The sequence below is a fragment of the Epargyreus clarus genome, unplaced genomic scaffold (assembly GCF_041222505.1).
Source record: "Epargyreus clarus isolate Ecla_fem2 unplaced genomic scaffold, WU_Ecla_fem_2.2 ptg000033l, whole genome shotgun sequence".
NCBI lineage: Eukaryota > Metazoa > Arthropoda > Insecta > Lepidoptera > Hesperiidae > Epargyreus > Epargyreus clarus.
In genome coordinates this window covers 3,974,122-3,992,279 of record NW_027332238.1, presented here as the reverse complement: position 1 = coordinate 3,992,279, position 18,158 = coordinate 3,974,122, and the positions used below count along the sequence as shown (strand labels likewise).

Here is an 18,158-nt window from a genome sequence, read left to right as displayed (position 1 = left end):
TTTAAGAATACGGTTAAAACAGTAACACCGATTTCATTTTCATTGCATTTAGATTAAAAATTTATAATTACCATTTACTGTTGCATTTTACGTGTATATTTATAAAATAATAGTATAATATATAAAATAATAGTTATTAGGTGTAATTGAAGGGTACAAGAGCTAAGCTGCTTCAGTCTAAAATAACCAGTTTTTAGGGTAACCAAAGGGTAAAAACGGAACCCTATTACGAGCCTCCGCTGTCTGTCTATAACAAGGCTCTATCTCTGGAACCGTAATAGATAGACACTTGAAATGTTCATAGAATAAAATGGTGGCCGCTATAACTACAAATATAAAAAATAAAAATCTTTTGAAAATGGGGCTTCGCTATTTTTCGGTTTCTTTCGGTTTTCGGTTTATCTTTCTTGAACTGTAGTAGGTAGACAGTTTAAATTTTTACAAGGCAATCACTTCTATGGCTGTTATGATAACAAATACTAAAAATAAAATAAAAATGAAAAATATGTGGTACGGAACTCTCAGAGTGCGAGTCCAAGTCGCGAGATTTGTGTGATTTCGACGCCACAACCACACCTATTTCTGTTGTAACAGCAGTGTTAAGCATTGCTGTGTTCTGGTTTGAAGTGATGTAAAAGACATACTTATCCGAGGCGTTTCAGCCAGTCCTCAGGGGTAGAAGCGCATCTGTGGTCGACCTCAGATAGAAATATCTAATTCTATCTGTGGTTGATAACAGATGTCTACGGCCGGCAGTGGATACTTACCGTTATATATTTTGTGACTGAAGCATCTTTACTTTTTATCGTTTAATTGTAAAAGAACTTCAACATGAAGTACGATGTGTACAAATTTGAAGTGATATTAAGATTGTATATAACAATTGTACAAAGTTTTATACATTAACCGGATACTGTGTACGGCATTTTTTTTAATATTTTGATTTAAGCATTTTTCATTAGCATTTTGATATATAGGCATATAGAAGTGTAGAACGCATTTTTCATTGTATACTTTTAACTTTAAAGTGTGATCAGGGGTGGTCCTACCCTTTGTGCAAGTTTTACTTCAGAAAGGGTAAAACCATATCTATTACTAAAAACAGTATTATATTGGGTACAAATAATATGTATAGTCGACAAGGTTTGAATTAATTCTCTTTAATATTATGGGTTGTTTTGCCAACTTTCATACTTTTTTAGATCTAATAATATCTATCTTAAAATTGTGTTTTAATATTGTGGTGACTTTTTATAACTCATCAATAGATGGCGCCACATTCTGAATCACGCTATTGCAGTTTTCTCAACATCGTGTTTATACACAAGCTGCGAAGAGAAAATACGGCGCACTTACTTTTGATGCGACGTTCTTAGTTCCTGTGAACCACCTATGATCAGCTTCTAGTAGATACTTTGTTTTATATGGAGTCGGTTACAGATGTGCATGACTGGCAGTAACTGCTTACTATCAGGTGGACTGCAAGCGCGTTCCAAATTCCTAAATTTATATAGGCCTTGTCGGACTATATTTTTATTGTATTAAAGTCATACAGTCTCATATAATAGTTACACTGCCCATGTTTATCTTTAAGCAACCTTCCTTGTACAATATTTTTGTTCGACTGTGGTCGGTAAAACATTAGTTTACATAAATGTAATTCCACGTTCGCACCTTTGGCATTTACGAAGATGGTAGAACCCTCTGTGGTTCGACTCCGGCGGCACCACCGCCGCAGCTATTTCTGTTATAACAACAGTGTTAAGTAAGCGCTGCTGTGTTATGGATTGAAGGGTGTGGTAAGAGAGGCATATTTATCTGAAGTTTTCGAGCTCAGTCCTCAGGGATAGCGGCGTATCTGTGTGCAACCTCAGGTAGGAATCTATCTTATCTGAGTTGATTACAGATGTATATTAGTGGCAGTAGCCAATTAACATCAGGTGAACTGCATGCTCGTCTGCTACTCCTATAGTATAAAAAAATCCCACAAGCTACAAACGTTTGCAAACCGAATCAAACACTCTTTCCACTCGTTTCAATTTGTAACATTTTGTTGCCATGTGTGTGGACGCGACATTCAATTTTTTAATTTCGAATATTTTGTACTCATTATAGCACTGAATTGTATAAATAATATTAACCAAAAAGTTTAAGATGTTTATGATTAAGATTTTCTTACATAACGTCATTTTATACCTACCGTTACGTATGAATAATTATAATTTATGCTGTTCATACTATACTAAGCTAATATAAGTTTTTACAGTTAAACCTTAAAAGGAAATTGAATGATATTGTAAATAATTGTATTTTAATTTATGTTATTCGCATGGCTGCTTGCTTGTAAAAACAGAGGGTCCCAAGTTTGATTCCTGACCAGATTGAAATTTAAATGTTTAGTTTTTTCAGTCGTGGATCTAGATTTTTTCTTAGTATCACGGTATTTCTACTACATTTGTGTTTACTTTTACAATGAAATTTAATGAGTTGCTCATTTGTGCCCCAATTAGTAATGGTACTATTAATCTGTAAATATTTGTGACTGAAAAATAATACCAATAATACCCAAATTTTTAGTACTTGTATTTTCGGACTGTTAATGATGGATAGGACATTGAGATATTCAAATGAGTAATTTGGTACAGGAAAGATGCAATACGGAGGTGTAGTGTCGGTTATACGCCAAGACGCATGAAAAAATGGTCTTTTGGTAAAAAATCTTCATATTTAAATCGCATGTTACTTGAAATCGTTCAACTAAATGTGCTTAAAGTATTTTTGGATCCTTTAGGTGGTGCTAGAGTTGATTTGATATTCACTTTTTATAACAAGACCACGTCTACAGGGGCTCACTAGTTCGTTATATTGCATGGCTTGAAGAAATCAATACGAAACGAAGAGAATTTAAGCATTAATTTCTAATGTGATTTGCGATTTTCAAAAGGGCGTAAAATATTGGGTGGGTAACGAAATTATATTGTATGTCTCTGTTGAAGCCTTCACATTATCTTAATGTAATTTATTAAAAAATCGATGTTCATTATCCATATAAATCCATGTTATTAAGATTTACAATTTTGTAAAAAAAAAAACATGTGCTATACATGCGTAATACGTGTTCATTTTATTAGTTAGGAATATGGCACGCATAGAATTACAATAACATAAGTCAAAATGACATGCCTTTGAGAAAAATGCACTTGAGTCATCGTCATCGACGACATCTAGCGGACACGGTGATCACACGAGAGTCGATGTTGCATTAAATAGTTTTGTACTTTTTAAAGTGCAATTTATGCATAAATCAGTTTGATTTGTGTATAAACGCACTTTATTTAATGTCTCGTTTTTTGCATTGGATATTGTAATTCTAAAAGTGCGACGTATTGAATAGGTGCTAATGCTAATTTTGTGGCGATTTAGTGGATAAGGATTTGTAATGATTTGCGTATCGTCTGAAAATGGAGGAATAGGGTATACGCATTATAACAATATCTCGAGAAATATAAATAGAACTCTACCGAGTTCTAGTGTTTTATTACGTGTTATTAAAATAGTGAAATGTTTCAATGAATACTTACTTGAAAATTCACTAAAAATTCTCATTTTTAATGATATTACTTTTGTTTGAAAGATATGTACGAATACCACCATATTTATAGCAAAGAGTTATTTGTGCTACCTGCATGAGGAATACTGTTATTCTGAGGTCGAGAATTATTATTTAATTATTGAACTAATCCCAGGCCAGCCCTATGGCTCAGTCTAATATTCGTGGAATCTTAGGGAAAAAAGTATATAAAATATTCTTATATAGAAATGCGAAGACTCAGTCCATTTACTACTTTTTACGAACTTTGGAGGACACTAACATGTGAAAGTTGAAATTATATATGTAAACATTTTATATCTAATTCAATACTTATGATTTAATGTTATGTTTTCTGAATTTCTGGATAATGTTATATCAAATATTGTATAACTGATTTGGTACAACTAAAATTATTATGTGATAATTGAATTTTATTACTATTTCGTGTATGATATGTAATGATTGGCGATTTCTAGCAATAATCTGTCGTGCCTTAAGAAATAAAATGTACGAATTTATAGCTGCGGTGTTTTATTACGTTTTATGTAATAGTCAATAAATATCAAGGTACTGTATGTATTTTATTGTTATAAAAAATGTAAAAAATGCTATTCTGCGGCCAGTTTTCTCGCACTATAGGCACCATGGACATCCAGGACCTTATCACTTTAGGATATCTCCTAAAGCCAAAATCACTTTGTTGGTAGCAGTTTCTCGATTTAAATACCACTTGCAATCAATCTCCTTCGAAATGACAAACGGCAATCAATAGGTATAGTCCGCGTAAAACTGATAGTCTGCTCTGAATATAGAAATGAATCGCGTCGCCATAGCAAATTGTATGACTACACCTGCTCGCAACAACTTCAGTGCGGACTTACAGTTTGCCGCTGAATATACCAAAGTCTATACGAATTACCCAGTGTACACGACCCCTTATTTTAACAATAATTTCTAAAATCTTATCACGTCAGCAGTCTAATAACGCCATCTATAGATGCTAGAATTATTACTAGAACTGAATAATATAAGGATGTGGTAAAGGCAATAAAGTAAGTTGTGAATCTATTTCAACCTTTATACGACACTAAATTTTTAATAATATTGAACATATCTAAACTACATACAAAAAAACTAATTGAACATTAAAATCACACAATAATGACTATTCTATAATACACATGACAATAATGACTAGTTATTCTTGTTCTGTGATTAAAATATTTTAATATACGTGTCCTATTCCACCAATTAACATATCATTTGTGCTAATACGCTTTAGGTACGTTCCATTTTTCATTCTTAAGTTATAAATTACGTCCACGATAGGGTAATGGAATGTTACCACACTTACCACTTGTCAAAATCATAATAACATGTCATTGTCAAACAAAAAGTAAACAAATTACAAAACAAGCGTTTTAATATGTCCGAAAAATCAGAATTAACGGCTTTAATCTCTATAAATTGCAAGCAGCAAGTGGTCCGCGCAGTGCGGTTTAATATAGATGGTACGTATTGCCTGACCTGTGGCGCAGATAAGAAAATAAAGCTGTGGAATCCGAGTAAACAATTACTATTGAAAACCTATGGAGGACATGGCAATGAGGTGTACGATGCAGCTGGTTCGTGCGATAGCAGCCATATCGTATCATGTAGTGCTGATAAATCAGTTATTCTGTGGGATGTAACAACTGGTCAGCCGATAAGACGCTATCGAGGACATGCAGGTTCGGTGACATGTGTCAAATTCAACGAAGAATCAACAATGGCGGTCTCCGGATCCGTAGACAATACTGTAGCTTTTTGGGACGTGGTCAGCCGAAGGCAGGAGCCGGTACAGATTCTCAAAGACGCTAAAGATACGATCACATCGATACAAGTTACTGACCATGAGGTTCTGACGTCATCAGTGGATTGTCACATGCGATTATACGATTTGCGCGTGGGTAAAATGATTTCTGATTACATTGGTCACATTATCACATACAGTAGTTTTACGCATGATGGCCAATGCTATGTATTAAGTTGTGCGGACAGTACTATTAAATTGTTCGACAAAGATTCTGGAGAGCTGCTAAACACCTTCACTGGTCATGAAAGTAAAGATTATTCGCTGGAAAACGCAGTAAATGAAAAAGATAGTCATATTATCTCAGGGTCTGCTTCGGGTGAAATTTTCTATTGGGATATAGTATCAAGTACTTGTACGCAAAAATTAATACATACTAGAAATAAGCCGGTTGTATCGTTAAGTCATCACCCAACAGAAAACAGTTTGTTAACAGCTTCTGAAGATGAGATAAAACTATGGGGTGTACAATCTGATAAAATGGATGAATAAAGTTTTTCAATTACTTTGTTTCTAATTTCTTACACAGTATTACATTGTATAACATTACGAGAATTACATAGTCTTCATAGTTTAGGATTTCGTTTATAATTAAGAATGATAGCCAGTACATATTTATGCACATCTGGATTCCAGAGGAATAAAAAGATTAATGTCGTGTTAAGTTGTTTCGTACTGTGTTTAATTTTTATCTGTTATTTGTTCCGTCGTACTCTTATATATTTATTGTAAGTTTTGTAATAATTTTTTATTTTTTTATTTTTCTGTTGTGTCAAATTCGTTTAACCGTAACCATTACAAATTTAGAACTCTTATTTCATTCCACTATCTATAATTACTAATAAGCCTGCGTTCTATAATCTACGGTTTGTGATACCATCCTAATGAAATTACCCTTTTAACTTGGAAACGTTTCAGTAAACAAAATATGGCAAATCACCATTTCAGTGTATAAAAAATTAAAAACTACGGAAAAATACTAGTAATTGTACAAATTTATTGGATAATAATAAGATTATATACAATATTTGAAACAATAAAATTAAATACTAATTAAACTAAAAAAAAATAATCAAATTATACACTAATAGAAATTATTTACAAAATGTACATATATACATATATAAAATAACATAAAAGTTCAGTGGACCACTTTATTTGAATGACGAGTCGCCCTAATTTTCCTAATAAAAATGAAATAGTTCTCTAGAGACACAAAGGGTTTAGTCGAAGTTATTTTTGCAAATATATGCAAATATGATACGTGAAGTAAACGATTCACAATTTTTTCAGGCATAAACGTCAAATTATTTAGGTCATTGTTTGTATTTATATGCGTAATTACCACTCATACTGTTCCTATCCTTTCCTTGCTTTACTATTATTTTATCATTTCAATCAAAGATGATTTTTCTATTTTTTTAAACAATTCATAAAAAAATATGAAAAAATGTAATAAAAAGAATACACAAAAAATAGGGGTAATAAAAATGAGAGTCTGGCAATATTTTTATTTTTACAGAACTGTCAAAGTGCGTCGTAAAACTTCGTGAATCTGTTCTGATGGTACAGTTACACTGCTTTTTACAATTTTCCTGAATTTTACTGTTGCAAATAATCAAATGTAGTACAACTATGCGTGGCAGAACATCTAGTGCTCAATCGCGCCTACGAAGTGGTGGTTATAAGTGCAATTTGTGTGGTAGAAGAGTTATAGATGCCGCTACTCTTGACCGACATCACAAAACAGTTCATAGTCTCCCCAGCAGGGCGAAAAAAGGGTGTTTTAAGGCAAAGGCGCCTGTACAGAAAGCCAAAACAAATAATGCAGAGAAGACAAAGGCGTTCGAAGATCTCGTAAGAGATGAAATACTGGCCGAAGCGAAACCAAAGCCAAAGACTAAAACTCCGGAAATACGTGTCAGAAAGCAAGAGGAAATCTTGGCCAAGGTTCCGGAAGAAACAGAGAAAAAAGAAGTTGCCGCCAAAAATGGGGATCAATCTAAAATCGAAGAACAAGATGATGATAAGAAAAGTAAAAATAATGCAAAAGGGAAACTTGGGAAAAGAAAAGTTGAATTTTTGTGTCCAGTGTGTGAAAGGTCATTTAACATATACTTTACTGCGCATAGACACATTCAGAATTTTCACCCCATAAATTCAAAGGGGAAGAAAGTGTAAGTTATATAATATTTATAAGAACTTATGGATAGGGTTCTCTTAGGGAATGCCTGAGCCTCTAGACACAGAAATTGTGGTGACAAGGCACATAATGTGTTCAAGGGATTCTAAATTATTTCTGATAAAACTAGGTATAGTCCCCTCCAAACTGCTAGTCCGCTCTGAAGTTGTTGCGAGCAGGTGTAGTCATACAATTTGCTACGGCGATGCGATTATTTCTATATTCAGAGCAGACTAGCAGTTTTATGTGGACTATACCTACCTGAGATCACAGATGCCCTGTGTCCCCAAAGGACAAAGCTGGAATGCCTTGGATGAGTATGTTTTACCAAACCTCTCAAACCACATAAGTAGCACTTATCATCATCATCAGCAACCCATTACTGTCCCACTGCCTATATCAGTAGCACTTATATCATAGTTAAATGGCACAGATTGAAACTAGTGGGCAACAGTTGCGGTTGTTTCATTATTACCATGCTCAGTCAGCATTATAATGGTTGCGTATGGTTCGATTTGTTCCATACAAATTAAAAATACAGACTAATATATAAACGTTGTTCATGCCTATAATTGGCACTCATACGAACCTTATTATTATTAATACTACTGTAGAGTACTTCTAAGTACTATGTAATGTATTGTGTGTGTTGCTGTTGGCATGTAAATAAATAAATAAATAAGTAAACCAGAACACAGCGCTCACTGATGATATAACCGAAATAGGTGAAGCAGTGGTTCCTCCTTACAAACCACAATGGGCTCAAGTCATGTGACGACTTCCCAATACTCATCAAGGGATGGCACCAGGAGGATTCTGGATCACACTATCAAAGTTTTCTAAACATCTTGTACATATGCAAGCTCTAAAATGAGACCGTCAGAGCACAGTCACTCCCCGGGCATGATCACCTAGTATACAGGCATATCTCCCTTTGCTAAACCCATCCATATATCTTTCAGGCCACCAAACTCACTAGACCTAGTGCAACCGATACGAGTCGAGCAATGCGTGAAATGTTCAGCTCGGATACGCTCCACCGAGGTCCACGTCTGCCAACGAAGCCCCGACGACTGTGTGGACATCTCGTATCAGTATAACTGCACGGCATGCTCCCAGAGCTTTGTCACCCTGAAGATGTTTGATATGCATGTCTCTGGGTTGCACAGCGATGGTGTGGAGAGTATGTTCTTTGCAGAGGATGATGGTGGGTTTTTTTTATCAGAAGAGCAAACACTCACACAATGTTGTTTATTAGCAGTCCTCGTACGGCATGTTAGGTTCTTGAAATACGCAACGTAAATCGAAACGAAAATATATTGAACTATTTTTTATAATACAGAAGTAGCAGACGAGCATACAGTCCACCTGATGGTAAGTGGCTACTGCCGCCCATGGACATCTGTAATCAATTCCAGATAAAATTAGATATTCCTACCTGAGGTCGGTCTCAGATGCGCCGCTACCCCTGAGGACTAAGCTGGAACGCCTCGGAAAGTATGTCTCCCTTACCACACCCTTTAAACCAGAACACAGTAGCTCTTAATACTGTTATGAGGCAGAAATAGGTGTGGCGGTGTGCCACCGGAGTCAAACCACATAGGGTTCTACCACCTTTAATCTCCCTTTGCCAACCTCCATTCCAAGATTATTAACATATTTGCATCTCATAATTTAAACTAACCACTACTATGTACCTCCAAAAATAAAAAATAACGATATTGTATTATCTAACAATTTTTCTTTCAGAATTCAATGAGTGGAGACAAGATATGGAGAATCAAACTAACATAAAATACAAACTACTAGGAGAGTATGATTCTAAGAAGGTATACCGTTGCCAGTTTGCTACGAACAACGACCTCAACAATGCGTCAACATCTCATTTCTGTCCCTCGATGATGGTTGCTCAGGATTTCTCGAAGGGCACACAAGTACACTTCTATAAACGACACTACGGTCACCAGGCCCTAACTTATATACTACCGAGCAAGTATAATAAGTATTCGATAAATGCCTTCCTCAAAAACCCTGATGTGGGCACCACAGTTGCTAAAACAAAGGTGGAGACAAAAGATAATAGCACATACGCACAGTTCAAAACGTTGATGGAGAGTATTATTTTAGATGCGAAACATGTTGATAACGCTAGACTTAAGACGCTAACAGAGAAAGCGTTGCAAATGACAGCCTTACTATCAATAAATGACTGTATCACAGTGCTCCCGAAGGCGAATAAAAGCATGTCAGATAAAGAAATAACAGACGTCTTAGAATCAAAACATCCAATGAGAAGACGGAGCATGGATGTTGCCGGAAACAACCCATCAGCAGCGAAACGGTTAAGGAATAAATCCATTGCTCAAACTGGGAGTAATTCACCTAAAATTGTAAACTCATTTTCGTTAGCTAATGACGAAACTGATCCGTTGCAAATCAAAGAAGAGACCAATGTAACGATAGAAAGTCCTGAAGCGAAGCCTAAAGGTTTTCGGGCGACACGTTTCAGCCAATCACCGTCCTTCAATGACACATATAAAGATTTTGTCGATCAAACAATAAAAGCAACGATAGCAGCGGATAAAACGAAAACTAGAGATAAAAATAAGTTAGCTAACAAGAAAATAACTAAACCGACATCACCAAAAACGGTGACAGAGCAAAAGGTGCAAGAAGTGTGTATTAACATTGCAACGTCTAAAAACGACTTGAGTGTAACACCAGAGCCTGTGAAACCTAAGTGCTATGTCCCTAAGTTCAAAACCAAGCCTTCTAAAGAGTCGCCGAATAATGAAGTTGTTCAAGAAAATATCACCCCAATAATAAATACGCCGCCAAGCATTAAAAAGATTAAACCTGATTTTGAATACGAAATTCGAGAGCAGGAAAACGATTGTAACATATTAATATTAAAGATTTAGTTTAATGAGACTTCGGACTGAATAGTATTTTTGTATTCGTTAATGTGGAAATTGTTCATGAAAAAGTTTCCTTTGTTGTGGGTGCTTTCGACACAACTCAGAAAGTAATTGAGGATGGCGATTATTTCTGAAAAGGATCGATTATTGAATCGATTCGAATCGAAGTGTAATAAAAGGACTCAAAAAAATCAAGGCCCAAAGAATTGGTTCTCCAAAAATTCATCTTCCTTTTATTTAGGGGCGAAACTAGCGAAAATAAAAAAAAATGGTCATCAGGACCAAACAAACACTGAAATAAGTATATAGTAATTAGTAAAGATTACTCACTCCTAACAAGAAAATGTACCCAGTTTTGACAATTGAAATAGTTGCGTAAAAAAGTTTTGCCACGTCTACGTGCTAAAATGTCCCTAAAATATTTGAAATAATTATTTATTTATTATGTAAATTACGCAGTATTAGTTATTTATTCGTAAATTTTCTCTAAAAATGTTTTTATTTGTCAAGAATTCAAAAAAAGAACTTACTAATAAGCCGTTTGTTGCTTCATTCAATTTCAAGGCGGCGAAGTATCTTTACTAATCTATGCAGTCAGCAAAAAATGTCTATAACACAGTTGTTAATGTTCAATCAAAAAAAAATCTAATTTCGATTTACTGAATCCATTACTAAAAATTGCTTAAAATAATCGCTCTTTTGGTCCAAAAATCTTTTCGCTTAATCGATCTCAGATCGTCATCCCAGGGATTGAACCTGAAACTACTTTTAATCAATGCTCATTGGATTTTTTAAGAAAAGGATGTCGAGTTTGAACTCTAAAACGTCCGAATAAAATGTCTTACAAAATGTAAATAGTGCTACAATATCGTCAGTTGTCGCTCGACCGAGTGACAGACCACACGTCTTGACACATTAATAGAAAAATTCTACTGTAAAAATATTAAAACAAGTTACGATTATTTTAACCTATCGCATCTTTATACAATGACGTAAGCAAATATAATTTGAGAAAAGTGCATTAGAATCAGGCGTCTTCATGGACATCTGTAATCTACTCCAGATAGGATTACATATTCCTACCTGAGGTCGGCCACAAATGCGCCGCTACTTGAGGACTAAGCTGCAACGCCTCGGATAAGTATGTCTCTTACCACACTTCAAACCAGAACACAGCAGCGCTACACTGCTGTTATAACAGAAATAGATGTGGCGGTGGTGCCGGAGTCGAACCACAAACGGTTCTATCACCTTCGTTAAGAGGTAGAAAAGGTATTTTTAAATTTTAATTTATCATTTATGTTTGTCATTTGTTCAGCAATTACATAACATGTATTTTATTTGTATTTTAGTTATTATTGTTACAATACAGCCGTGTATCCGTTTTTGTATGAAATTGTAAGTAAGAATATAAATTTTGTAAATAAAGGATGTATGGAATTCTTGGTGTTTTCTTTTCTATGTATAGACATGAATGTTTGTCTGTATGTCCTTTAAGAATCGTAAACTATGCATTTGATCATGTGATGATCTTTAGCAAAGTTTTTTTGCATGAGTCCATGAAGGTTTCTGAGTTGTTACGACCAATTTTCGACAGAAGGCGCCAGTATCATTCCAATGAAGGTACAACTACAGTTAAATGTATGTTATTATGTTATTTTTTTTAATGGGCGAAGACGCGGGTACTATTCGTTTAATATAAATATTTTAGGCGCGTCATGGGAGGGGAAAATGTGTTGACGAAACGATTTATGGTGATGACGATAATAATGTTAAATTAAATAGTAAATTTTATTTCGAGCAGGGTAAGCGTAGTGGTTGAAACTTGACTTTTTAATAGAAGGGTCCGAGGTTCAAATCCCAGGTACCTCTGTTTTTCCTAAGTTATGCTTTAACGATTGAAAACATCGTGAGGAAATCTGCATGCCTAAAAGATTTAAAGAAATATCTTAAAGGTATGTAAAGTCTACTAATACGCACTTGCCCAGCGCGGTGGACTATAGCGTAATCCTCATTCTGAGAGGAGACCCGTGCCCAGCAGCGGGACAGGTTTGACGACGATATTGGTTGGACGTCTAAATCTATCTTGATTTGTAGAATCGAGCAAAATAAGACAAAATAAGTACTATACGTGATGCCTTTAGACATTTGTGGAATAACCTTCCTTCCAAGGTATTCCCGGAGCGCTATGACATGGGGCTCTTCAAAAAAGATGCAAAAAGAGCTCTCCTTCAAAACCGGCGATGCGTAGAGACTTCCTATATAGGTTAGGTTGTCAAAGATAACGACCTCTCAGTTGTTGCAAATGTCCATGGGTGGCGATTAGTACTTACCATCAGATAGCCCATCTGCTTCATCGTTTATGTATAACTATAATAAAAAAATATACTTCACATATGTGTTTTATAGTATACACATATGTGAAGTATAATTTTATAATTTATTTCCAAAGAAGTGCGCCATAACAAAGAGTAAAGTATTTATTGGCAGTTTTTTCATTCACTTTTGCTTCAACAACGCTACTCAAATTTAAAAACCTAGATTTATCCCGACATTTTTTTACGAGTGTGGCGGTTTTTGCAAAAAGTAATTAGTCATCCATAGATTAGTAAAGATTCACTCCTAACAAGAAAATGTACCCAGTTTTGAGAATTGAAATAGTTGCGTAAAAAAGTTTTGCCACGTCTCCGTGCTAAATTGTCCCTAAAATATTTGAAATAATTATTTATTTATTACGTTAATTACGTAATTATTACGTAAAATAGTTATTTATTCGTAAATTTTCTCTAAAAATGTTTTTATTTGTCAAGGATTCAAAAAAATAAGTTACTAAAATAAGCCGTTTGCGGCTTCATCCAATTTCAAGGCGGCGAAGTATCTTTACTAATCTATATTACTATGTAGTCATCAGCTTCATTATTTTTCAACTTTCCAAGTAAAAGTTTTTAATTTTTACGTTAATTTAATATTAAAAAAAGAGATTTTAATAATTAAATTTTCCAGTTCCATAAGTAGTTTTGAGAAACTTTTTTGTTTACGAGGGGGAAACCTTTAAAAGGTGCCGTGGGAGAGGCACGGGGTTAGGTGGGATTCTTACCGCACTAAAATCCCGGTGGGCGTCCTCGGCGCTGCGTAGAGGACTCCGGGATCGTCAAAAGAACGGAACCGGAGTCCTTATAGCGCGTTGCCCCGTCGGGCTCCGCCCAGGTGAGCTTGACGCTCGCCACACCATCTGGTGTATACGACGGTATGCGACCACACATACCGTCGTCCTTCCCGGGGCCGCTGGCCGGGCGGTTCGAGCTCCCACTCTTGCTGCCCGTAACCCCGGACGCGCCTTTTATTCGCCTCTTACGACAGGCAGGGGATACCGTAGCCCTATTCTGGTCCCGGAACTACAGGTACAAGTGTTCAGAACACAGACTTGTATTTGTTTTGTACGCAAGTTGAGAGCCTAATAACGTTATAATCGCCGTAAAAAATTGTCGGACCATACATAGATGGCGCTCTCTACCTCCTTAGTTGCAAAGCTACAAAATATAGTATGATATTGTAATAAAATAATATAATTATTATTTCATCTTACGAAATTGATTTACGACAGTCATATCAATACATGTTTTTGAGCTGATATCGTACATCCCGTATGGTCTAGTGGCTAGGATACCTGGCTTTCACCCAGGAGGCTCGGGTTCGATTCCCGGTACGGGAATAAGTACATCCACTATCTCTTTTTTTATATAAAATATATTTAATATTTAACTTAATTAATGCTTTTCTCATGCTTTATTGTATAATTATTGCTGTTAATTTTCAATCTGATTATTATTATTTTATTTCAAGACTATATTCCAACACTGAATATTTATTACTTATTTGTTCCGTTGTTTATTAAGATAATTAAAAAATATATTGACTCATACATCAGACCTCTGCTTGAGTATGGGTCTGTCGTATGGAACCCGCAGTACAAGGATCAGGTAAACAGATTAGACAGAGTTTTTAATTTATATTTAAAGCATCTTAAGTTTAGATTTAACAATGTGCCAGTGCTAACACCCCTTACACTTAGACGAATTGAGAGAGACCAAATGTTTCTATACAAAATATTAAATAATTATATTGAATCCCGTTTCATGCTAAGCACTATTGGTTTGAGATGCCCCCGAAATCACTCTCGTTGTAGAAGTTTCACGTACCGTTCATAGATTAGTAAAGATTACTCAGTTACTCACTCCTAACAAGAAAATGTACCCAGTTTGGAGAATTGAAATAGTTGCGTAAAAAGTTTTGCCACGTCTCCGTGCTAAAATGTCCCTAAAATATTAGAAATAATTATTTATTTATTACGTAAATTACGCAGTATTAGTTATTTATTCGTAAATTTTCTCTAAAAACGTTTTTATTTGACAAGAATTCAAAAAAAGAACTTACTAAAATAAGCCGTTTGTGGCTTCATTCAATTTCAAGGCGGCGAAGTATCTTTACTAATCTATGGTACCGTTGTGTAAAGGAAATTTACAAGTAATAATTTCATATATCCTTCCTCTAACTTTTATAACAAACATCTACAAGAATTGGACATATTTAATTGTTCAATACTTAGATACAAGCGGGAACTGAAACAGACTCTCGAAAAATGTATTATGTAATAATTGACTTTTTTCATTCTTATTTACTTGTATATGTATTTGATTATGTTAATTACCTTCTCCAAACTTTATATATTATATATCAGTGGAAACTTTGCTGATTTTTGTGATGTCTATGTAAAAGTTACTGTATGTATTAAATATTGTATGTTTCCCAAAATAAAAATAAAATAGTTAAGTAAAGATTCCGTTACATACCCAGAAACAAACATATATATCAAGCTAATGAATTAAGTATGTTAAAAATCTAGATGACCATCTCAGACCAATCTAATGCTTTAATAGATGAGTTGATAAAATTTTGCTTTCCAAGATAGTAAACCATGTAATGAGGCAGTGATAGCCTAGTGGTTAAACCGACTTCTATGTGACTACAAAGTAAAAAATAATTGAAATAAATGTTGGTTTAGTACATATTTCTGAAGTCGGCGCTCAATAGATTTCGTTGGATAACGATGTAAACAGCGTGTCTAATATGAGCGTCGACTTCAGAAAGTCGGTTAAAAACTCGGCCTATCTATCGAGGGGTCCGAGGTTCAAAACCCAGGCACGCACCTCTGATTTTTCAAAGTTATGTGCGTATTAGAAATTAATTATTACTTGTTAAACGGTGAAGGAAAACATCGTGAGGAAACCTGCATACCTGAGAGATTTATAAAAAAAAATCTCAAAGGAATGTGAAGTCTACCAATACGCACATCCTTCTCATTATGAGAGGAGACCCGTGCCCAGCAGTGGGACAGTAACGCATTGATGATGAAGCCATATAATAATCAGTAAAATTGTGTTGTACCTACATCACGCGAATATTGGTTTATAATTATGGGAAATTTGCTTTTATATATACAATTCTTATGTTCTAAAATCCAATTTAATGGAATTACTGACCGGACAGCGCCCCCTGAGAGCGCCACAGTTTATTAAATAACTTGCTTTGTAGTTGCAGCATTTTACGAAGGGTTGAGCAAAGAGTCACCTATATAGGAAGAGTTGGGTTCATTTCTTAAAAACATGCAAGAATTTCACAAGAGGGCGTTGTTTTCAATATTTATAAAATGAAAAGGTATTTTCATGACTATGAATTACTTATCTGCAGTGATGATAACGACATCTAGGTTAATTTTCATAAGTTACAATGTTGCAACATAAATTAGTAAAGATACTTCGCCGCCTTGAAATTGAATGAAGCCACAAACGGCTTATTTGTAAGTTATTTTTTTAAATTCTTGACAAATAAAAACATTTTTAATGAAAATTTACGAATAAATAACTAATACTGCGTAATTTACGTAATAAATAAATAATTATTTCAAATATTTTAGCATTATTTTAGGGATATTTTAGCACGGAGACATGACAAAACTTTTTTACGCAACTATTTCAATTCTCATAACTGGATACATTTTCTTGTTAGGAGTGAGTAATCTTTACTAATTTATGTGTTGCAATCATAAAAGTAATAGGCAAAGAGTATGGTAAGTAACAACTAATTACAGTTGTCAGCTTCGTGGCCGACTTTTCAATTTCTCTAATAAAAAGTTTTTAATTTTTACGTTAATCTAATTATAATTTCGATCTTAATATTTTTCCACTTTTATAGGTAGTTTTGAGAATCTAGCAACATTATAATCGCCATAAAAGTTTGTCGGACCATACATAGATGGCGCTTCTTACTTCTATAGTTGCGAAGCTACAAAATATTGACATTGTAATACTAGAAAGCTTGTTATTATGTTATTAAAAAATAATGAAACACATTTTTATTTCATCTTACGAAATTGACTGAAAACAGTCTTATACAAACAGTATAGTAACTTATACAGTCATATGAATACATGTTTTTGAGCACTTATTGTACATCCCGTATGGTCTAGTGGCTAGGATACCTGGCTTTCACCCAGGAGGCTCGGGTTCGATTCCCGGTACGGGAATGCATGCGGGTGTTTTCGTTGTTTTATATATTTTTTTATATTATATATATTTTTTTATAATATTTATTTAAAAAATAAGTTTACTTTATTCTCTATGGATTATTTTATTATTGTCCGTTTATTTGTGACGTTTAATTCAATTTCATATAGATTTAAATATAAAAATATTTTAGTGGAATAAAAAACGTTAAATGTTGTTTCTCTATTTACAGGTTTGTTTATTTATTTATCCATTTATATCATTTAAGTTTTATTATTGTACATACAATATGATTAACAGAATAAAATCTCTATTTATAGAACAACAACATTCGTTTTTTTTCACAAGAAAGAGCGCTATTATATACTAGTTTTTGCCCGCGACTTTGCCCGCGTTTAAAAGAAAATAATATAACATACTAACATACATAAAACTGAACATTCGTAATTCAACTTTGCTAAAGATCATCATTTGATCAAATTCATAGTTTACGACTCAATCGTTACTAATATCGATTAAAATAATCGATGTTTTGGGTCCAAAAGATCGATTCTCCGATTAATCGATCTTAGATCGCCATCCCTAGTTCCCGTGGGATTTCCGGGATAAAAACTATCTTATGTCCTTTCTCGGGTCTCAGACTGTCTTTGTACAAAATTTCATTAAAATCGGTTCAGTGGTTTAGGCGTGAAGAAAAGACAACCAGACAGACAGACAGACAGACAGAGTTACTTTCGGATTTATATTATTAATAATAAGGATAAGGATATGTTACAGTCAGTGATCAAATAGCTATTATACATAATGACTAGTTATTATGTATTCTCTTCCTTCATTGTAAGTGTAGCACAAATTAGTTTTTTTTTAACTATAATTATTGTTGTTAATTTCCAATCCCCTTGCTATTAATTTATGGCTATCTTCTAACACTAAATATTTATTAGTTTTTTGTTCCGTGATTTATTAAGTTATTAAAAAAATAAGTTAAGTGAAGATTCCGTAAAATTTTATTTCAATTAACAAACAGAAATTAACTATGAATCTTATGAGT

The 18,158-nt window shown here is 34.2% G+C and overlaps 2 protein-coding genes and 2 non-coding genes across 4 annotated transcripts; all 4 read left to right on the top strand.

Moving 5' to 3' along the window:
• Positions 1–4,960: 4,960 nt before the first annotated feature.
• On the top strand, positions 4,961–5,949 carry LOC140755590 (WD repeat domain-containing protein 83). Its single transcript, XM_073090872.1, has one exon. It carries the CDS (start codon positions 5,019–5,021, stop codon positions 5,934–5,936), a length of 918 nt encoding a protein of 305 aa, XP_072946973.1. The 5' UTR covers positions 4,961–5,018; the 3' UTR covers positions 5,937–5,949.
• A 1,021-nt stretch (positions 5,950–6,970) lies between these two features.
• LOC140755417 (uncharacterized) lies at positions 6,971–10,638 on the top strand. The gene is made up of 3 exons (XM_073090624.1): positions 6,971–7,621; positions 8,589–8,833; positions 9,376–10,638. The coding sequence occupies exons 1-3, from the start codon at positions 7,080–7,082 to the stop codon at positions 10,545–10,547; spliced, it is 1,959 nt and encodes a 652-aa protein (XP_072946725.1). The 5' UTR covers positions 6,971–7,079; the 3' UTR covers positions 10,548–10,638.
• A 3,546-nt stretch (positions 10,639–14,184) lies between these two features.
• On the top strand, positions 14,185–14,256 carry TRNAE-UUC (transfer RNA glutamic acid (anticodon UUC)). Its single transcript has one exon. It is a non-coding gene; the product is annotated as a tRNA-Glu (tRNA).
• A 2,799-nt stretch (positions 14,257–17,055) lies between these two features.
• TRNAE-UUC (transfer RNA glutamic acid (anticodon UUC)) lies at positions 17,056–17,127 on the top strand. Its single transcript has one exon. It is a non-coding gene; the product is annotated as a tRNA-Glu (tRNA).
• The last annotated feature ends 1,031 nt before the right edge of the window (positions 17,128–18,158 follow it).

Bases quoted from the DNA above. Each gene is read 5' to 3' on its own strand.
- LOC140755590 (XM_073090872.1), top strand. From the start codon at position 5,019: ATGTCCGAAAAATCAGAATTAACGGCTTTAATCTCTATAAATTGCAAG.
- LOC140755417 (XM_073090624.1), top strand. From the start codon at position 7,080: ATGCGTGGCAGAACATCTAGTGCTCAATCGCGCCTACGAAGTGGTGGT. The intron at 7,622-8,588 runs GTAAGTTATATA...TATATCTTTCAG, and splicing joins AATTCAAAGGGGAAGAAAGT to GCCACCAAACTCACTAGACC. The intron at 8,834-9,375 runs GTGGGTTTTTTT...TTTTTCTTTCAG, and splicing joins GTTCTTTGCAGAGGATGATG to AATTCAATGAGTGGAGACAA.